General features: G+C 39.4%; 1 protein-coding gene across 1 annotated transcript in view; it reads left to right on the top strand.

The window, feature by feature from the left end:
• The window catches only part of LOC126174924 (glutamine-dependent NAD(+) synthetase), a 239,696-nt gene that overhangs the window by 83,312 nt on the left and 136,889 nt on the right, over positions 1–19,495 (top strand). Inside the window, exons 7-8 of the mRNA XM_049921364.1 lie at positions 1,631–1,762; positions 6,571–6,806. Of these exons, the coding sequence (XP_049777321.1) occupies positions 1,631–1,762; positions 6,571–6,806 (368 nt within the window). The remainder of the gene's footprint in view (positions 1–1,630; positions 1,763–6,570; positions 6,807–19,495) is intronic.

The raw sequence follows: 19,495 nt of genomic DNA on the forward strand, positions 1-19,495 counted from the left end.
ACCCAAATGATGAGCTATTTTGCTTCCAGAAGATTTTACCCACAAGGATGCCATCACCATTTAACCATATGGTAGAGCTGAATGCTTTTCAGACATGTTTTCAGTCGTTCACTGTACCACCCTAGAAGATAAATGCCAACTATCATAATTGATGTAATTCTCTGTGACACTAATTAGGAGCTTTTGATGAATTCTTGTGTGACTTAGTGGGTGAATGTGCAGCTACAAATCTGAAGGTCTGGTGTTCAATATTTGGTTGGTCCTGGGATTTTTTCCTATCCCATTTCACTTCTTTTATCTGTGATAATGATTTGTTATTGTGAAAGATGCCAAGTCATTCCATGGTTTGGAACCCACATGAAACTACCCAACTAGATAAGTCAATTTGTATGGAAGCAAAGGCATGCACATCACCTCTGTATGAGCCATGCACAGTAAACCACTGTAGTGTTCAAACCAAATTTTGAGTCAAGGACAACCTCAAAAATTACACCCAAGATGGCTGTAAATGAATTTCTGGCTCACCAAGTGTGAAAAAACAAGCTTCTGCTTTTCTAACTGTACAACTCAACAACTAGTTTTTCTTCTAGTGTCTATTTCATTTAAATTTGTCAGGGTATAAATTAAGGACTAATAACTGATGGTGTCACAGTAACTAAGGCAATATATTACCTGAGCAGTTTTATATTTTCATTTGCCCAACAAAGTGTTTATTTGGTATCCGCAAATCACTATAATTGTAAAACAAATGGTTACTTAAATGGAACAATGATGCATTGTCCGCCTCAACTTTGTCCATTGAAACTAATGCTCAGTCTATTAATGACATTAAGGTCAGTAGAATGATTACCTCTGTCTCTCCTTTCTTCATTCCTTTTAACAACAAAATAAGTTCATGGAAACTTAATTACAAAATGTGTGTATAGCTACCTTGGCTGTATAAATTGTTGTCAAATTGACTATGGTTTTGACAGCACTAAGGCGGTCTTCATCAGAATAAAAGTTACATAGGATTACATGTAATCACACCATAGGTGAAAAACATCTGAGCAAAAATGCTCTTGTCAAATTGAAATTATCACAAGAATAAAAATTAAACTGTAAAAATATAACATGTTTGTCAATTGGAATAAAATGTTCAATCAAAATACACTAGTGTGATGGTAGCAGCGGTTTGATGCAATTCTTAGCCCTAAGCGACCTTGCAACTGCTGTTGTATTTCGATGGAACATTTTATTCCAATTGACTAACGTGTTATATGTTTACAGTTTAATTTTTATTCTTGTTATTCTTGTGATGCTTTCAATTTGATGAGCATTTTTGCTCAGATGTTTCTACCTATGGTGTGATTACATGTAATCCTTTGTAATTTTTATTCTGATGAAGACTGCCTTAGTGCTGTCAAAACCATGGTCAATTGGACAACAATTTTATGCAGCTGAGGTGACAATACACACATTTTGTAATTAAGTTAACGCATGGTTGCTCGACTTCAGCCAATAACAGTGTTTAGAATTTCGTGGAAACTTTATAAGACTCACTGAGTTAGGGTTGATTGCATCAACTCATATAACCAGCACTTGTTTTACTTTTCCAGTTTCACAGCATTATTTGACTTAAAAATTGCAGGCAGGGGGTTGTTACCTGTTCAGCAATCTTCGTGGCTGTGATGGCCAGAGAATGTATTTCAATGGATGCTCCTGTATAGCTCTGAATGGTGGTATCTTGAATCGAAGCCAGCAGTTTAGTTTGTCTGAAGTGGTAAGTATTATCCATGCTGTATCATCAGTGTTCATTATGTATGTACTATTTTAGTAGCTGTGGTGAAATAATTTGATAACCAAGGTTACTTTACATGAGTTCATACTGATTAGTTTTCAAAATGTTTTTATAAAATAATTGTGTATACTGCCTTCCTATGCCATCTCCTCTCCCCCTCCCCTGTCCCCCGCTAGTGCCCTACATTCTGCCCTTTCCAGCATTTCCCTGTCCCCAGTCAGTTTCCATTTCCTTTTTGAATTTCCTTTTGGCCCCAGGTGTCTGTACAAATGAGTAAGCGCCTGACTGTTTCTCTGACATTCACACATGTTAAATGCTTGGTGTTGATAATTGAAAAAATTGTTTTATTTGAATATGAGTTAAAGTTCCTTTTAAAATTTGGGGTGTGTCTAAGGTCTTCTATCTGGAGAATGAGTTATCATCCCAGTGCAAAATGTCAGAATCTAAGGATGTAGGTCGCCGCACAGGATTAGCCGTGCGCTCTAAAGCGCTGCAGTCATGGACTGTGCAGCTGGTCCTGGCGGATGCGGGCCTGGGTGTGTGTGTGTTTGTCCTCAGGATAATTTAGGTTAAGTAGAGTGTAAGCTTAGGTACTGATGACCTTAGCAGTTAAGTCCCATAAGATTTCACACTACTACTTTTTTTTTTTTAAGGATGTAGGTCCATGAGTATGGAAGTTGTGCACAGCTTGGTAGCTAATCTTTAGTTTAGTAGTACATACCACAATTTTCATAGTATGAACTTTTTGAACAATTTTATGAATTGTTCTGAAGTGTTATTTTGTTCATCAGCCACATTATATTATTGTTTACCAGTAATTGTTTTATTATTATAGGTAATGTCTATTAATTTAGTAATATATGTATTATTCACAATTTGCTAAATCACCCATTATTATTATTATTATTATTATTATTATTATTATTATTATTTCTTTACTTTCTCAGACGTTAAGTCTGGTTAAAAATGGAAAGTGATGCGGACCTTGATCAAGCGTCACTTCCTTTTAACTGTACGGTATATGTTATATTGCATTTAGGAACTTTCGGGTAATTGAACATGTATCAATAATTACGGATTTCTGTAATTGTATATATAAGTTTGGATGTAGCTGTATTGCATTGATGTACTGGTGGATATTGTGTGGTACGACTCCTGTAGTTGATAGTATAATTGGTATAATGTCAACTTTATCCTGATGCCACATGTCCTTGACTTCCTCAGCCAGTTGGATGTATATTTCAATTTTTTCTTTTGTTTTCTTTTGTATATTTGTTGTATTGGGTATGGATATTTCGATTAGTTGTGTTACTTTCTTCTTTTTATTGGTGAGTATGATGTCAGGTTTGTTACGTGGTGTTGTTTTATCTGTTATAATGGTTCTGTTCCAGTATAATTTGTATTCATCATTCTCCAGTACATTTTGTGGTGCATACTTGTATGTGGGAACGTGTTGTTTTATAAGTTTATGTTGTAAGGCAAGCTGTTGATGTATTATTTTTGCTACATTGTCATGTCTTCTGGGGTATTCTGTATTTGCTAGTATTGTACATCCACTTGCGATGTGATCTACCGTTTCTATTTGTTGTTTGCAAAGTCTGCATTTATATGTTTTGGTGTTGGGATCTTTAATAATATGCTTGCTGTAATATCTGGTTTTTATTGTTTGATCCTGTATTGCAATCATGAATCCTTCAGTCTCACTGTATATATTGCCTTTTCTTAGCCATGTGTTGGATGCATCTTGATCGATGTGTGGCTGTGTTAGATGATACGGGTGCTTGCCATGTAGTGTTTTCTTTTTCCAATTTACTTTCTTCGTATCTGTTGATGTTATGTGATCTAAAGGGTTGTAGAAGTGGTTATGAAATTGCAGTGGTGTAGCCGATGTATTTATATGAGTGATTGCTTTGTGTATTTTGCTAGTTTCTGCTCGTTCTAGAAAGAATTTTACTAAATTGTCTACCTGTCCATAATGTAGGTTTTTTATGTCGATGAATCCCCTTCCTCCTTCCTTTCTGCTTAATGTGAATCTTTCTGTTGCTGAATGTATGTGATGTATTCTATATTTGTGGCATTGTGAACGTGTAAGTGTATTGAGTGCTTCTAGGTCTGTGTTACTCCATTTCACTACTCCAAATGAGTAGGTGAATATTGGTATAGCGTAAGTATTTATAGCTTTTGTCTTGTTTCTTGCTGTCAATTCTGTTTTCAATATTTTTGTTAGTCTTTGTCTATATTTTTCTTTTAGTTCTTCTTTAATATTTGTATTATCTATTCCTATTTTTTGTCTGTATCCTAGATATTTATAGGCATCTGTTTTTTCCATCGCTTCTATGGAGTCACTGTGGTTATTCAATATGTAATCTTCTTGTTTAGTGTGTTTTCCCTTGACTATGCTATTTTTCTTACATTTGTCTGTTCCAAAAGCCATATTTATATAATTGCTGAATACTTCTGTTATCTTTAGTAATTGGTTGAGTTGTTGATTGGTTGCTGCCAGTAGTTTCAGATCATCCATGTATAGCAAATGTGTGATTTTGTGTGGGTATGTTCCAGTAATATTATATCCGTAATTTGTATTATTTAGCATGTTGGATAGTGGGTTCAGAGCAAGACAGAACCAGAAAGGACTTAATGAGTCTCCTTGGTATATTCCACGCTTAATCTGTATTGGTTGTGATGTGATATTATTAGAGTTTGTTTGGATATTAAGTGTGGTTTTCCAATTTTTCATAACTATGTTTAGGAACTGTATCAATTTAGGATCTACTTTGTATATTTCCAATATCTGTAGTAACCATGAGTGGGGTACACTATCAAAAGCTTTTTGGTAATCAATGTATGCGTAGTGTAGTGACCTTTGTTTAGTTTTAGCTTGATATGTCACCTCTGTATCTATTATCAGTTGCTCTTTACATCCTCGTGCTCCTTTGCAGCAGCCTTTTTGTTCTTCATTTATAATTTTGTTCTGTGTTGTGTGTGTCATTAATTTCTGTGTAATGACTGAAGTTAATATTTTGTAGATTGTTTGTAGGCATGTTATGGGGCGATATTTAGCTGGGTTTGCTGTGTCTGCTTGATCTTTAGGTTTCAGATAGGTTATTCCATGTGTAAGTGTATCAGGGAATGTGTATGGGTCTGCAATGTAACTGTTAAATAATTTAGTTATATGTGAATGTGTTGAGGTGAACTTCTTTAGCCAGAAATTTGCTATTTTATCTTTTCCAGGGGCTTTCCAATTGTGCGTAGAATTAATTGCTCCGGTGACTTCATGTTGCAAAATTATCACTTCAGGCATTTGTGGTATCATCTTGTATGATTCTGTTTCTGCTTGTATCCACCGTGCATGCCTGTTATGTTGTACCGGGTTTGACCATATGTTGCTCCAGAAGTGTTCCATGTCTGTTATGTTTGGTGGATTGTCTATTTTAATGTGTGTGTTATCTATTGTTTGGTAAAATCTCTTTTGGTTTGTGTTGAATGTTTGGTTCTGTTTCCTTCTATTTTCACTTTTTTTGTATCTTCTAAGTCGTTTGGCCAATGCTAGTAATTTCTGCTTCTTTTCATCTAATTGCTCTATTGCTTCTTGTTGTGAGATTTTACCTAACCTTTTTCGTTTTTTGTCTGATATTTCATTTCTTATAAATTGTGTTAGCTGTCCGATGTCTTTTCTCAGTTTTTCTATTCTGATCTGTAGCCTGTGTTGCCATGCTGGTTTTGTGGGTTTCTTCTGTGTGTTGGTTGGTTCTGATCTCTGCCTAGTGTGTATATTTAGTGTAGTGAGTGCTCCTACATAAACCAGTAGTTGTAACTCTTCCATAGTTGTGTTTTCATTTATTTTGTTGTGTATGATTGTGTTGATAGTTGTCATTGTTGTTTCGACTTGTGGGTTATTTGGTGGTCTATGCAAGAATGGTCTAATGTCTGTATTTGTGTTTTTGTATTCTATATATGTCAGCTGAAATTTTTCTTCTATATCTAACATGTATGTCACTTCGTGTTCTATTTGTGCTTGTTCTGGTGGCTGTCTTAAGATGTCGTTTTCCTCTGATTGTTTAATTGATGCGTGTTGTTCTTTGTTTGTTTGCTCTGGGATGTTTGAGTCCGTTACTGTATTTTCTTCTTCTTCTGATTGCACATTATTTTGTTCTAGTATTTGTTGTACTTGTTGTTTGATGTTTTCTAATTCTGACTGGGGTATCCTGTTATTTTTGATTATTACACGGATCTGATCAGCTAGTCGTTGTTCTGTTAAAAATTTTAATTCTGGGTATCTGGTAATAAATGTTGTGTATACTTGTGATCTGTATCCAGTTGTGTTGGTTCCTAGGTTTGTTGCTTGGTAATAACAGAACATGAGGTGTCGATTAACTTCATCTGACCATCTCATCCTCTGTCTTTGTTTTCCTTCTAGGGTGGTTGCAGGAAGCATATCCTGCAAAACACCTCTATTTGGATTTAAATAATTTTCCAGTTGGCTAGCAGTGTCGTTACCATTGTGGGCGGGCATAGGGTTCAAGTGTCGTCCCCGACCATGACGGCACTTGTCCGAGGCTTCTTTAGTTCTGTCCTGAACCAAGTAATCACACTAAAAGGGGGGTTAACCCTATTAGTGGTTTGTTCTTTTCGTCGCCTTTTACGACTGGCAGAACATACCGGAGGCCTATTCTTTTCCCGGGCCTCCACGGGGTTATTATTATTATTATTATTATTCTGGTAGTATTCAGAATACAAATGCCATATTATAAGTTTGTTTTCTAATTGTCTATGACTTTCTTTCCACACAGGAAGTAGTGGTATCAACAGTGGATCTTGAAGACATACGCACTTACCGCAATGCTGTGCGATCTCGAACACATCATGCAGCAGCTAGTCCTTCTTATCCACGTATAAGTGTAGATTTTGCACTGTCAGCAGATAATGATGTGTTCCTACCAACAGAAAGGCCCATTGAATGGTTATATCACACGCCTCAGCAGGAAATTGCCTTGGGTCCAGCTTGTTGGCTTTGGGATTACCTCAGGTATTAAAAAAAGATCCCAAACTACACACTGTATGTTTTTCATTTTATGCTATAAGTCCCATTGATGGAAAGAGCTTGTGCAAATAATGGGGAAATAAAATGAACAAAAATTCCTTCTATTTGACGTTTCATAAGTTTGTTGGAGGATAACTAGTACAGTTATGTTAGAAATATCGAAGTCTTCTTATTGGCTCCCCCTTTAGAAGGGGTTTGTTCCCATTAAATGAGATCAATCCCATTTCAAAGGGGAGAGACAGTGAGAACTAAAGAACTGCTCAGATTTGTATCAAATAGAGCTGACAAAAAATTAAGTTATTTGGTCTACAATGTTAATTTCAGTGAATGATGGAATTAAAAGGCACACAGATTCATAAATTAAATTCTCTAGAAATTATTTAAATGTTGTACCTATTAAGGATATAGCTGTAAATATAAGAATAAATAGTAGATGCACTTGTAACACATGGGAGACAGAAGAATCCCAATGCTGGACTGTGAGTACTTGACTGTTTGATGTCAATCACTGGGGAGACCCTACAAAAGGTGGCATAATTGAGATGGACCTGATTGAAAAGTCGGATTCTTGATGGAAAAAAGGCTCTAATGCTGTTAAGTTACACATTACATACACTTCAGATTTAGCATCTTTGTTTGCTTTTTGAAAAATCTTGTGTGTATCAGTCCAGAAAAAGGAGAGGGGGGGTGGGGGAGGAGGGAGAATAAGAAATGGGGAAAGACGGCATCCCTCATCTGTTCACAAGGACAAGAGAACAAATTCAAGAAAGTACGTGTCCTCAGTGTCTGGCAGTTATATTATCCTGGAATGTATTTGAAACTTTGGCTGCATTTCCATATCTTCCAAATGAGAAATCAGTACACACTTCAGGAGACATCTATCTTCTGACAATCGGATTACTTACTTCATTCCTGGATCTCGTAAATAAAATGCTTATCACCATATTAAACTGGCAGATGATACATACATGCTAATACAGTGTGTTTCACTCCCAATGACGATACTTTTGGAGAACTGATGACTAGCTAAACCCAGAGTAAACTTGCAAAGAAGTGTGTTAAATGTTAATTTAATTTTCCCATCACTGTAGAAGTGTTACAATTGTTCCAGTTTATGAGCAAAGAGACATGTATTCAGAAGCCATAGGACTACTGTCTCCTCCTTGTAACATTCAAGATGCCCACTAAAACTGTCATAGATATTTTAAAATGTGTGGAAGTTAGCCAAATATACAAGCATGCTTTCAGAATGGGTCTAGCCATTTTATAGTCTTAACTATTTAAAGCAGACCAATGAATATGAATTGCTGTTTTCCCTGGGATGAATAGGTATTGAAGATGCCTTTTTTTCTGTTTCAACCTATGTTGTTATGGTGAATAACATAAACTGTATGGTTTCCCTTAAATTTTTTCAGGGCATGGGTACAGTAAGAATCAGAAATGGGAACTAGACAGCAAGATTCCATTTCGCTAAAGCTATTCTCGTAAAATGTCCTACCTACAGTATTCTTATAATAATTAAGCCTATTTCAAATCCCTAAATAAACAGTGTTTTATGTTTTTGAAATGAAAAACAGATTAGTTATGGTCAGTGGACTACCCAGTGCAGTGTGTGGCCCAATATGGAAGTTGTCATCCTTGTAGCGGCATAGAGAAATAAGTTGACAGTTTACTGCAGGCGTATCTACTGAACTGGCATCTCCCTATCGTGCCTGTACCATCGATATGTAACTTTTATGACAACAGTGAAATTGGAAGGTGTAGAATTGAAATTTAGTCTCACCGGCAGTGGTGTGATGAAGACATTTATTGGCCTTTCAGTTTGTGTGTGCAAATAATTCCATGGAGAACATTGGCATAATCTTCAGTTTACTTGTCACAACTCTTTTCCATACTTAAATGCACAACTCGGTGCAGAAATCAATCTATCTTCAGACTGACCTCGACTCAAACATATCTCCATCCAAAACAAAACCAATCTGATATGCATATATCAGGGGTTAACCATAGCCTAAAGGCAAAGCATAAATATTGCATGGAGTGTCTATAACAGTACAGTTCCAACATTCGTTATATCTCTGCTCAGTAAGTAGCTTTACACTAGTACTTAATTACTGTAGGAAGGGAGAGGGGGTCAGAAATATAACCCAAACAAGAATTTTTGAGGCCGTGCTGTCATTCACACCATCCCAGCAATTTTTGAGAGTGTAAGTCAATCATCTCTTCAAATATATCAAGTGTGTAATGAAGTTTTGATGAAATCTGTATTTTGATGCACTTCACATTTTATGGTGGAGCTGTAACTGCTGCTGCTGCTGCTGCTGCTGCTGCTGTTGTTACTGTTGTTATTGCAAACAGATCTGTTTTATGAAGGTTTGAAAAAGCTTGTATTATTTTTGTTGTAGTTTTGCACTTTACAAAAGAATCAGAAAACTAGTACCTCTAAATGCAATATCAACAACTTGCAGTTGCAATTAGTAATAGAAATAATTGGCTTCAGTAATTTGTGACAAAATGAAATTAAATCATCACATAGGTCCAGTCTCAGGTGAATTAGGAGGCAGACTTCAGTTCATTGTTAGAATATGGGGAACCTGCAGTTTTTCTAAAAAGAAGTCTGCATACAGAACACTTGTACACCTCATTTTGGGATATTGCTCAAGTGTGTGTGACTCATAGAAACAGAACTAACAGGGAATATTGAATGTGTGAAGAAAAGGGCAACACAAAAGGTAACAAGTTTGTTTGACTCTCAGGACAGTGTAATGGATATGCGAAAAAGTGTGGGTTGGCATGCACATGAAGATATATGCCAACTATCTGACAAAAGTGTACTTAGAAAGTTTAAAATATGTTGCAGACCCTTCAGTATTGCTCCTATAGGAGTTGCAAAGACAAGATTACAGTAATTACAGAGCACACAGATGCATTTAAACAGTCATTTTTCCATGCTCCAATCCAAAGTAGAATGGGAAGAAACCCTAATACGTGTATAATGATAAATACCCTTTGTCATGCATGTCACAGTGGTTTGTAATGCATGCATGATGTGAACCGTGGGAAATAAAGATGGAGCAGTAAAGTGTTAGAGATAACAGGAGGTCCTCATTCTGCCTCACACTTCTCACTCATTGTCTTAGTTTCCCTCATTGTGACAACAGTTGGAAACTTATGCTGGAACCTGTGGCCTCTCTCTCTGTTCTGTACTTTCACATCATCTCTCTCTTTTCTCCTCAAAGAAAGAAATGGTAATTCAGAAGCCTAACAATTTTTTTTTTCCATTTTTAAATGTATCAGCAGTACTGGAACTCTGCCTTCCGAAATGTCATACTGGACTGCCTCTCTGTCTCATTGTAATTTTAAATTATTGTTTCTAAAAAAGGAAATGTAGGAAAGTAATACCAATGCAAGTACAAATAATGCCAAGTATGTTTTCCAGTTTCAGGTGGAAGGTTGATAAATCGCAATAAACTTCCAAGCTTAACTAGAATTTACACTTGTTACACCCAAAAGCCTGATGCCTCCTGCCATTTTTGTTCTAGTTATTTCTCACATAGGATTGATAAATGTTGCACTGTAAGAACAATGCTGATGATAAGTTTTTTGATAAATTTTTTTCTCGGGGACAGCGACGGATCAGCTTTTTTCGTTGATGTATCCTGTACTTAGAGCAGACTGTACATATTGCTCCTCCCTGTTCAAATATTTTGTAATTTGAGAGGTAACTGCAGCCTCTAAAACTCAAGAGGACTGTCAATGTGAAATTATATAGAAAATAATGTCCCTCGCATTATAGGGATGGTTACTGCCATTTGTCTTCACAACAGTACTCCAGCATGCCAGTCAAAAGTTTGTACTAAGTTTTACAACAGGTGACTATAGGTTCATTCCCCACATCTATCTATCTCCAGTCTGAATGGAATTTTCGAGGGTGTTCCTTATAGAATAAAGCTGAACTATGCAAACATTAAGCTCAGGATACAAAATAATTCTGATTTTACAAGGCTTTCCATTGGGGGCTACAAGAGCTTTGACAGTTTTGATAGTTTCGACTATATTTAAGATCAAGGTGTCCAGTGAACATTGAAATGTTGAAAAACCTAGAAAAAACAAGGAATTTTCAAAATCAGGAAAAAGAACTGGGAAAACCTTAAATTGTATTTGAAAACTTTGATTTTTTTCAATTTTTTTGCTACCATACCCTCTGTGATATTTCAAATAGCATTTGAATATTCAAAGGGGAATCTACGTATTATACATATAATACTCGTTGGTGATCCAATCGGTATAACAATTGCAAACTGTCATAGCTGTGTTGCAAAAGTACCAGAGCTAATAGAAAACACTGATGCTTAAATCATTATAGGCACTGAAAGCTGGCTAAAGCTGGAGATAAGTTCACACGAAATTTTTGTGAAGAACCTAATGATACTCCGAAAAGTTAGGCTAAGCACATTTGGCGGTGGTGTGTTTGTTGCTGTTAGTAGTAGTTCACCTTGTCGTGAAATTGAAGTAGATAGTTCCTGAGAGTAAGGGCAGAAGTCATTCTTGACAAGAAAACACATGTTTAATTCCAGAGGTACGCATATAACATCATCCGAAATTGTGCTAAATGAATTCTCTGAAAATTATTTTGAGCAGTTAGTGTATAAGCCCACACGAATAGTAAACGGTTGTAAAAGCACAATTGACCTTTTGAAACAAATAATCCAGAGCTAATAACGAGCATTAAAACAGGTACAGGAATTAGCGAACACAGGGTTGTTGTAGTGAGACTGAATATTGTAACCACCAGATCCTCCAAAAATAAATGAAAAATACACCTATTCAAAAAAAGCAGATAGAAATTCACTTGACGCCTTCTACTCATTCCAAATTAACAATGTAAGTGTAGACCAGCTATGGCTTGAATTCAAAGAAACAGTGTCGGCAGCAATTGAGAGATTTATACCAAATAAATTAACAAATGATGAAGCTGATCCTCCTTGGTACACCAAACACTTCAGAACAGTGTTGCAGAAGCAACAAAAAAAAAAGCATGCCAAATTTAAATGGACGTAAAATCTCCAAGATTGATGATCTTTTACACAAGCTCAAAATTTAGCACAGACTTCAATGTGAGATGCTTATAATAGTTTTCACAATGAAAATTAGTCTCAAAACCTGTCCTCAGCTTTGATCCTGATAGCAAAGATGTCATCAATGAATCTGAACCAGGTGAGGGGTTTAGGTGTCTGGGTTTTGAGGAAGGATTCCTTTAGATGGCCCATGAATACGTTGGTATAGGATAGTGCCATGCAGGTGCCCACTGCTGTACTCCAGATTTTTTTGTAGGTAATGTCTTCCAAGGAGAAGTAATTGTGGATGAGGATATAGTTGGTCATGGCGACTAGGAAGGAGGTGGTTGATTTGGAATCCATTGGGCATTGGGAAAGGTAGTGCTCAATAGCGATAAGGGTATGTGCATTAGGGATGTTGGTGTACAGGGAGATGGCATGAGTAGTGACAAGCAGGGCACTGTGTGGTAAAGAGCCAGGAACTGTGCAGAGTCGGTGGAGGAAATGGTTGGTTTCTTTTATATTGGAGTGTAGGGGTAGGTTCTGGGTAATAAGTTGAAGACATTGGTCTACAAAAGGAGAGATTCTCTTGGTGTGGGCACAGTAATCGGCCACAGGGGGGCATTCTGGGTGATTACATTTATGGACTTTAGGGACTTTAGGAAGCAATGTAGAAGGTAGGAGTGCGTGTTGTTGGTAGTGGTGAACATAGAGATGGACTTCAGAGAGGTTCTGGGATGTACCTAACAATTTGAGTCGTGATTGGAGATAATGCTGGGTTACTGGAATGGGGTAACTGTGGCAGGTTTGTAGGTGGAAGTATCTGACAGATGGCGGCATCCTTCCACCAGATAATCCTCGCGTTTCAAAACGACAGTGCTGGAGCCTTTGTCTGCAGGTAGGATTGATTATAAGGTCAGGATAAGTTTTTAGATGGTGGACTGTGGTTCTTTCTGCAGATGTAAGGTTAGTTTGTCTCTTGAGGGATTTGGGGAATAATGGTGAGGGAAAGTTCGAGGTTAAGAAATTCTGAAAAGTTAACAGGGGGTGCAAACAATCCTGCTGGAAGAACATCTGCAACTGAGCATTATAGCAGAGGTTGAAAATACCACTTCAGTTGTAAATTACTTTATTTTCAAATGACTGGTTTCGGACTGGTATAAGCCCATCCTCAGGTGTCATACTGGAAATAGCAAAAGACTGGAGATAATTTTCACGTGCTGCAACACACACAAAAAACAAAAAAACTTTTTTTTTCTAAAAAGTTTTAAAAACTTTTAAAAAATATTTAGAAACCACTGGTTGGGCTAGGTGCTGTGAAACCTATGTCAATGCCCAAGTGGCACCAGACAGTTCTATGGACGATTGCCTGGGTAGGAAATATATACTGATGATATCATGACACTTAACGGTGTGCTGTGGTCCCCAAGCGCCGCATATACTAGGTGCAGTGTGCTGCCTTTGAGCGCAGAACAGAGAGTAGCGGATGCGAACAAGGAGGCAGATTGGTAAACCAGAGTGGCAAAAGTGCTGCCATCTATTGATGGAGAGACGAACGTGGGGTAAACCACTAAATTCAAATTGTGAATGGCCGAGCTAGTGGCCCAGCGTTCTTCTCTCCATCAATAGATGGCAGCTCTTTTGCCACTCTGGTTTACCAATTTGCCTCCTTGTTAGCATCCGCTACTCCCTGTTCTGTGTTCATAGGCAGCACACCATGCCTGGTACACGCGGTGCTCAGGGACCACAGTACAGCGTGTCATGATATCATTTGCGTATATTCCCTACCCAGGAAGTAGTCTGTAGTACTGTCCGATGCCACTTGCGCATTGACATATGTTTCAAAGCATCTAGCCTGATCGGCGGTTTTGAATTGTTTTTTAAAAGTTTTTTTTTTTTTTTTTTTTTTCCTATATGTGTTGTGTGTGAAAACTATCTCCAGTCTTTTGCTATTTCCAGTACGACACCTGAGGATGGGCTTAAAACAGTCTGAAACCGGTCATGCAAAAATAAAGTAATTTATAACTGGAAGCAGTATTTTCAACCTCTGCTAACAAGGGGGGTGGTTTGGGGGCAGTGGGGGTGGATCATGGTTGGATGGAGGAGTGAACTGAGTTAGGCAATGTTCAGTATTGGTCTTTGGTTGAGTCTGATTGGTAGCATCTCCAGTTTACACAAAGATACACCCAAATACATGTGAAAATTCATGAAAAGGATTAAATGGATGCAAAAGGGGGAAACAAGTTGAAATCTGAGGGAGTTGGTGACAATGAAGGTGAAAACTCACTGAAATTGGTGAGAATTCACAAGGAGCAAAGTAAGGAATAACAAATTAAAAAAAATATTACTGTGGGCAGCATTTCTGAGGGTGGATAAATGTAAAGGAGGAGGACAGCAGATGTGACTGGATGGTGGAATTAGTGGGTGCGAACTGGGATAGAATGGAGAAAGTGGTGGTGGGGGGTGGGGGGGTCGTAGGATGAGACAAAAGATTGTGTGGCACCGAAATGGTGCGGGAGTTAACATGCAAAAATGCGGGAAATGACGCAGGGACAGCGATCAATTTGAAAGTATAGGATTAATTATATCGGCGGGAGTACTGTGGGACATAAGATGTTGCACCATCAATCAGTGTGGTCTTACAGCTATCTCTTGTGTGCGGCTGAGACAGTTGATGCTGCTCATAAGTAGAGCGTGCAGTGCAGTTTGTAAGGTGACAAGAGAAACACAGGAAAGAAGAGACAGAAGAACAGACATTGAGTATAGTGATGCAAAAGAAAATAGTAACAAAGTAAAACAGCACTGGGTTAGGATCGGATGAAAGCTGTCAGGCAAAAATCAAAGACTGGAAAATCCAAGATGGAATATATGACAAGGAAAGGTGCTCCTCACCATCTAGTGGAGATGCTGAATTGCAGATAGGCACAACAAAAAGACTCTCAATTATAGCTTTCGGCCGTTAAGGTGTTTGTCAACAATAAACAGACATATGACTTGATAAAGACCTTCTCTCCTCCTGCTGGTCACCACCAACCCTACCAATCGGACTCAACTAAAAACCAATATTAAACATTGCCTAACTCAGTTCACTCCTCCATCCAACTGTGATCCACCACCACTGCCCCCAAACCACCCCATGTTAACTATCCAGAATTTCTTAACCTCAAACCTTGCCTCACCATCAGTCCCCAAATCCCTCAACATGTAAACTAGCCTTACATTGGCAGAAAGAACTGCAGTCCACCATCTAAAAACTGATCCTGATCTTATAATCCTGCCTGCGGACAAGGGCTCCACCATTGTTGTTTTGAACAGCAAGGATTACCTGGCGAAAGGACTTAGATAGCTGTCTGATACTTCCGCCTACAAACCTTGCCACAGTGACCCCATTACAATAATGCAGCATGATCTCCAGTCACTACTCATATCCTTAGGCCCATCCCAGAACCTCTCCCTCTTTGCTGCTCCCCCCCCCCCCCCCCCACCACTCCCAGCCCTCCTACCTTCTACATGCTTCCTAAAGTCTGTAAACCTAATCACCCAGGACACCCCATGGTGGCCAGTTACTGTACCCCCACTGAGAGAATCTCTGCTCTCGTAGCCCAACACCTTCAACCTATTACTCGGAACCCACCCTCCTATACAAAAGATACATAACATTTCCTCCACCGACTCTGCACAGTTCCTGTCCCTGTACCACACAGTTCCTTGGTCGTCACTATTCTACATCTACATGATTACTCTGCAATTCACATTTAAGTGCTTGGCAGAGGGTTCATCGAACCACAATCATACTATCTCCTTACCATTCCACTCCCGAACAGCGCGCAGGAAAAACGAATACCTAAACCTTTCTGTTCGATCTCTGATTTCTCTTATTTTATTTTGATGATCATTCCTACCTATGTAGGTTGGGCTCAAAAAAATATTTTTGCATCCGGAAGAGAAAGTTGGTGACTGAAATTTCGTAAATAGATCTCGCCGCAACGAAAAGCTTCTTTGCTTTAATGACTTCCATCCCAACTCGCGTATCATATCTGCCACACACTCTCCCCTATTACGTGATAATACAAAACGAGCTGCCCTTTTTTTGCACCCTTTTGATGTCCTCTGTCAATCCCACCTGGTAAGGATCCCACACTGGGCAGCAATATTCTAACAGAGGACGAACGAGTGTAGTGTAAGCTGTCTCTTTAGTGGACTTGTTGCATCTTCTAAGTGTCCTGCCAATGAAACGTAACCTTTGGCTCGCCTTCCCCACGATATTATTTATGTGGTCTTTCCAAATGAAGTTGTTCGTAATTTTTACACCCAGGTACTTAGTTGTATTGACAGCCTTGAGAATTGTACTATTTATCGAGTAATCGAATTCCAATGGATTTCTTTTTGAACTCATGTGGATCACCTCACACTTTTCGTTATTTAGCGTCATATCCTGCCACACCATACAGTAATCTCTTCTAAATCGCTTTGCAGCTGATACTGGTCTTCGGATGACCTTACTAGACGGTAAATTACAGCATCATCTGTGAACAACCTAAGAGAACTGCTCAGATTGTCACCCAGGTCATTTATATAGATCAGGAACAGCAGAGGTCCCAGGACGCTTCCCTGGGAAACACCTGATATCATTTCAGGTTTACTCGATGATTTGCCATCTATTACTACGAACTGCGACCTTCCTGACAGGAAATCACGAATCCAGTCGCACAACTGAGACGATACCCCATAGGCCCGCAGCTTGATTAGAAGTAACTTGTGAGGAACGGTGTCAAAAGCTTTCCGGAAATCTAGAAATACGGAATCAACTTGAGATCCCCTGTCGATAGCGGCCATTACTTCGTGCGAATAAAGAGCTAGCTGCGTTGCACAAGAACGATGTTTTCTGAAACCATGCTGATTACGTATCAATAGATCCTTCCCTTCGAGGTGATTCATAATGTTTGAATACAATATATGCTCCAAAACCCTACTGCAAATGACGTCAATGATATAGGTCTGTAGTTCGATGGATTACTCCTACTACCCTTCTTAAACACTGGTGCGACCTGCGCAATTTTCCAATCTGCAGGTACAGATCTATCGGTGAGCGAGCGGTTGTATCTGATTGCTAAGTAGGGAGCTATTGTATCAGCGTAATCTGAAAGGAATCTAATCGGTATACAATCTGGACCTGAAGACTTGCCCGTATCAAGCGATTTAAGTTGCTTCGCAACCATCTACTTCTAAGAAACTCATGCTATCAGCTGTTCATGTTTCAAATTCTGGAATATTCCATTCGTCTTCTCTGGTGAAGGAATTTCTGAAAACTGCGTTCAGTAACTCCGCTTTAGCGGCACAGTCATCAGTAACAGTACCATCGCCAGTGCGCAGCGAAGGTATTGACTGTGTCTTGCTGCTTGTTTATTTAACGTATGACCAGAATTTCTTCGGATTTTCTACCAAATTTCTAGACAATGTTTCGTTGTGGAACCTATTAAAGGCATCTCGCATTGAAGTCCGTGCCAAATTTCCCGCATCTGTAAATTTTAGCCAATCTTCAGGATTTCGCATTCTTCTGAACTTCGGATGCTTTTTCCGTTGCCTCTGCAACAGCGTTCGGACCTGTTTTGTGTACCATGGGGGATCAGTTCCATCTCTTACCAATTTATGAGGTATGAATCTCTCAATTGCTGTTGCTACTATATCTTTGAATTTGAGCCACATCTCGTCTACATTTGCATAGTCAGTTTAGAAGGAATGGAGATTGTCTCTTAGAAAGGCTTCTAGTGACACTTTATCCGCTTTTTTAAATAAAATTATTTTGCATTTGTTTCTGGTGGATTTGGAAGAAACGGTATTGAGCCTAGCTATAATGACCTTGTGATCACTAATCCCTGTATCAGTCATGATGCTCTCTATTAGCTCTGGATTGTTTGTGGCTGAGGTCAAGTGTGTTTTCGCAACCATTTACAGTTCGTGTGGGTTCGTTGACTAACTGCTCAAAATAATTTTCGGAGAAAGCATTTAGGACAATCTTGGAATCTGCAGCCATCTCCCGGTACACTAACATCCCTTACGGCCATGGCCTTACCACAGTTGAACAGTATCTTGCCCAACGCCCAACAGATTTCAAACCAACCGGCTCCCTCCTAGTCACCATGACTAACTATATCCTCACCCACAATTACTTCTCCTTGGAAGGCATTACCTTCAAACAAATCTAGGGTACGGCTATGGGCACCACATGGCACCATCCTATGCCAACATATTCATGGGCCATCTAGAGGCATCCTTCCTAAAAACCCAGAATCCTAAGCCCTTAATGGGGTTCAGAGTCACTGATGAAATCTTTGCTATCGATCGATGGATTGAAGGTGAGGACACCCTATCCACATTCCTCCATAACCTCAACAACTTCTCCCCCATTTGCTTTACCTGGTCCTACTCAACCCAACAATCCACCTTCCTAGATGTTGACCTCCACTTCAAAGATGGCTACATTAGTACCTACTAAGCACTAGCAATACTTCAACAGCTGCCACCCATTCCATACCAAGAAGTCCCTTCCGTACAGCCTAGCCACCCAAGGTCCTCACATCTGCAGTGGCAAGCAGTCCCTCTTGAAATATACCAAGGGTCTCGCTGAAATTTACACTGACTGTAATTATCCTCCCAACCTTGTAGTAAAACAAATCTCCCATGTCTTATCTTTCCAGTCTCTGACCACCTCCCAAAGTCCCACCGTCCAGCCACAGAGGATCATTCCCTTCGTAATTCAGTACCACCCAGGCATGGAGTAAACGAATTACATTCTCCACCAGGGTTTCAATTACCTGTTGTTGAGCCCTGAAATGAGAAATGTCCAGCCCACGATCCTTCCCACCCCTCCGACAGTGGTAATCTGCCGTCCACCGAACCTACACAATGTACTTGTCCATCCTTACACAGCCCCTGTTCCCAATCCCCTACCTCATGGCTCATAGCCCTGTAATAGACATAGATGCAAGACCTGTCCCATACATCCTCCCATCACCACCTACTCTCGTCCAGTCAGTAACATCACCTATCCCATCAATGGCAGGGCTACCTGTGAAACCAGTCATGTGGTCTACAAGCTAAGCTGCAACCACTGTGCTGCATTCTGTGTAGGCAAGCTGTCTGTCCCCATGAATGGCCACTGACGAACTGTGTCCAAGAAACAAAGAGAGCCGCCCTGTTGCTGAACACGCTGCCAAACATGATTTCCTTCATGTCTCTGATTGTTTTCTGAATTTCAGCTTTTCTGAATTGCACAGGTGCGAACTTTCCTTGCAATACATTCTACCATCCTGTAACCCTCCCGACACCAACCTTCGTTAGTCACTGTTGTCACCCATGCAGTCCATTCCATGTTCCCATTCCATCACTACACAGCTGTCATTCCACTATCACACCCAGTCTTTTTATTTCTCTCCTTTTCCACTGCTCACCCCCCCCCCCCCCCTTCCCCACCTCTCCCTTGCCCACATTCTAACTTGCAGCACTTCACTGTCTGCTGCCCTCACCATACTATCCCTCCCCCTCCCCACTCCAGCCTCCTCCTTACCCCTACCAAACTGCCACTCTCATAAAGCACTGGTGCTGCTGCTCACAGTG

Source organism: Schistocerca cancellata, chromosome 3 (assembly GCF_023864275.1).
Source record: "Schistocerca cancellata isolate TAMUIC-IGC-003103 chromosome 3, iqSchCanc2.1, whole genome shotgun sequence".
NCBI classification, from domain to species: domain Eukaryota; kingdom Metazoa; phylum Arthropoda; class Insecta; order Orthoptera; family Acrididae; genus Schistocerca; species Schistocerca cancellata.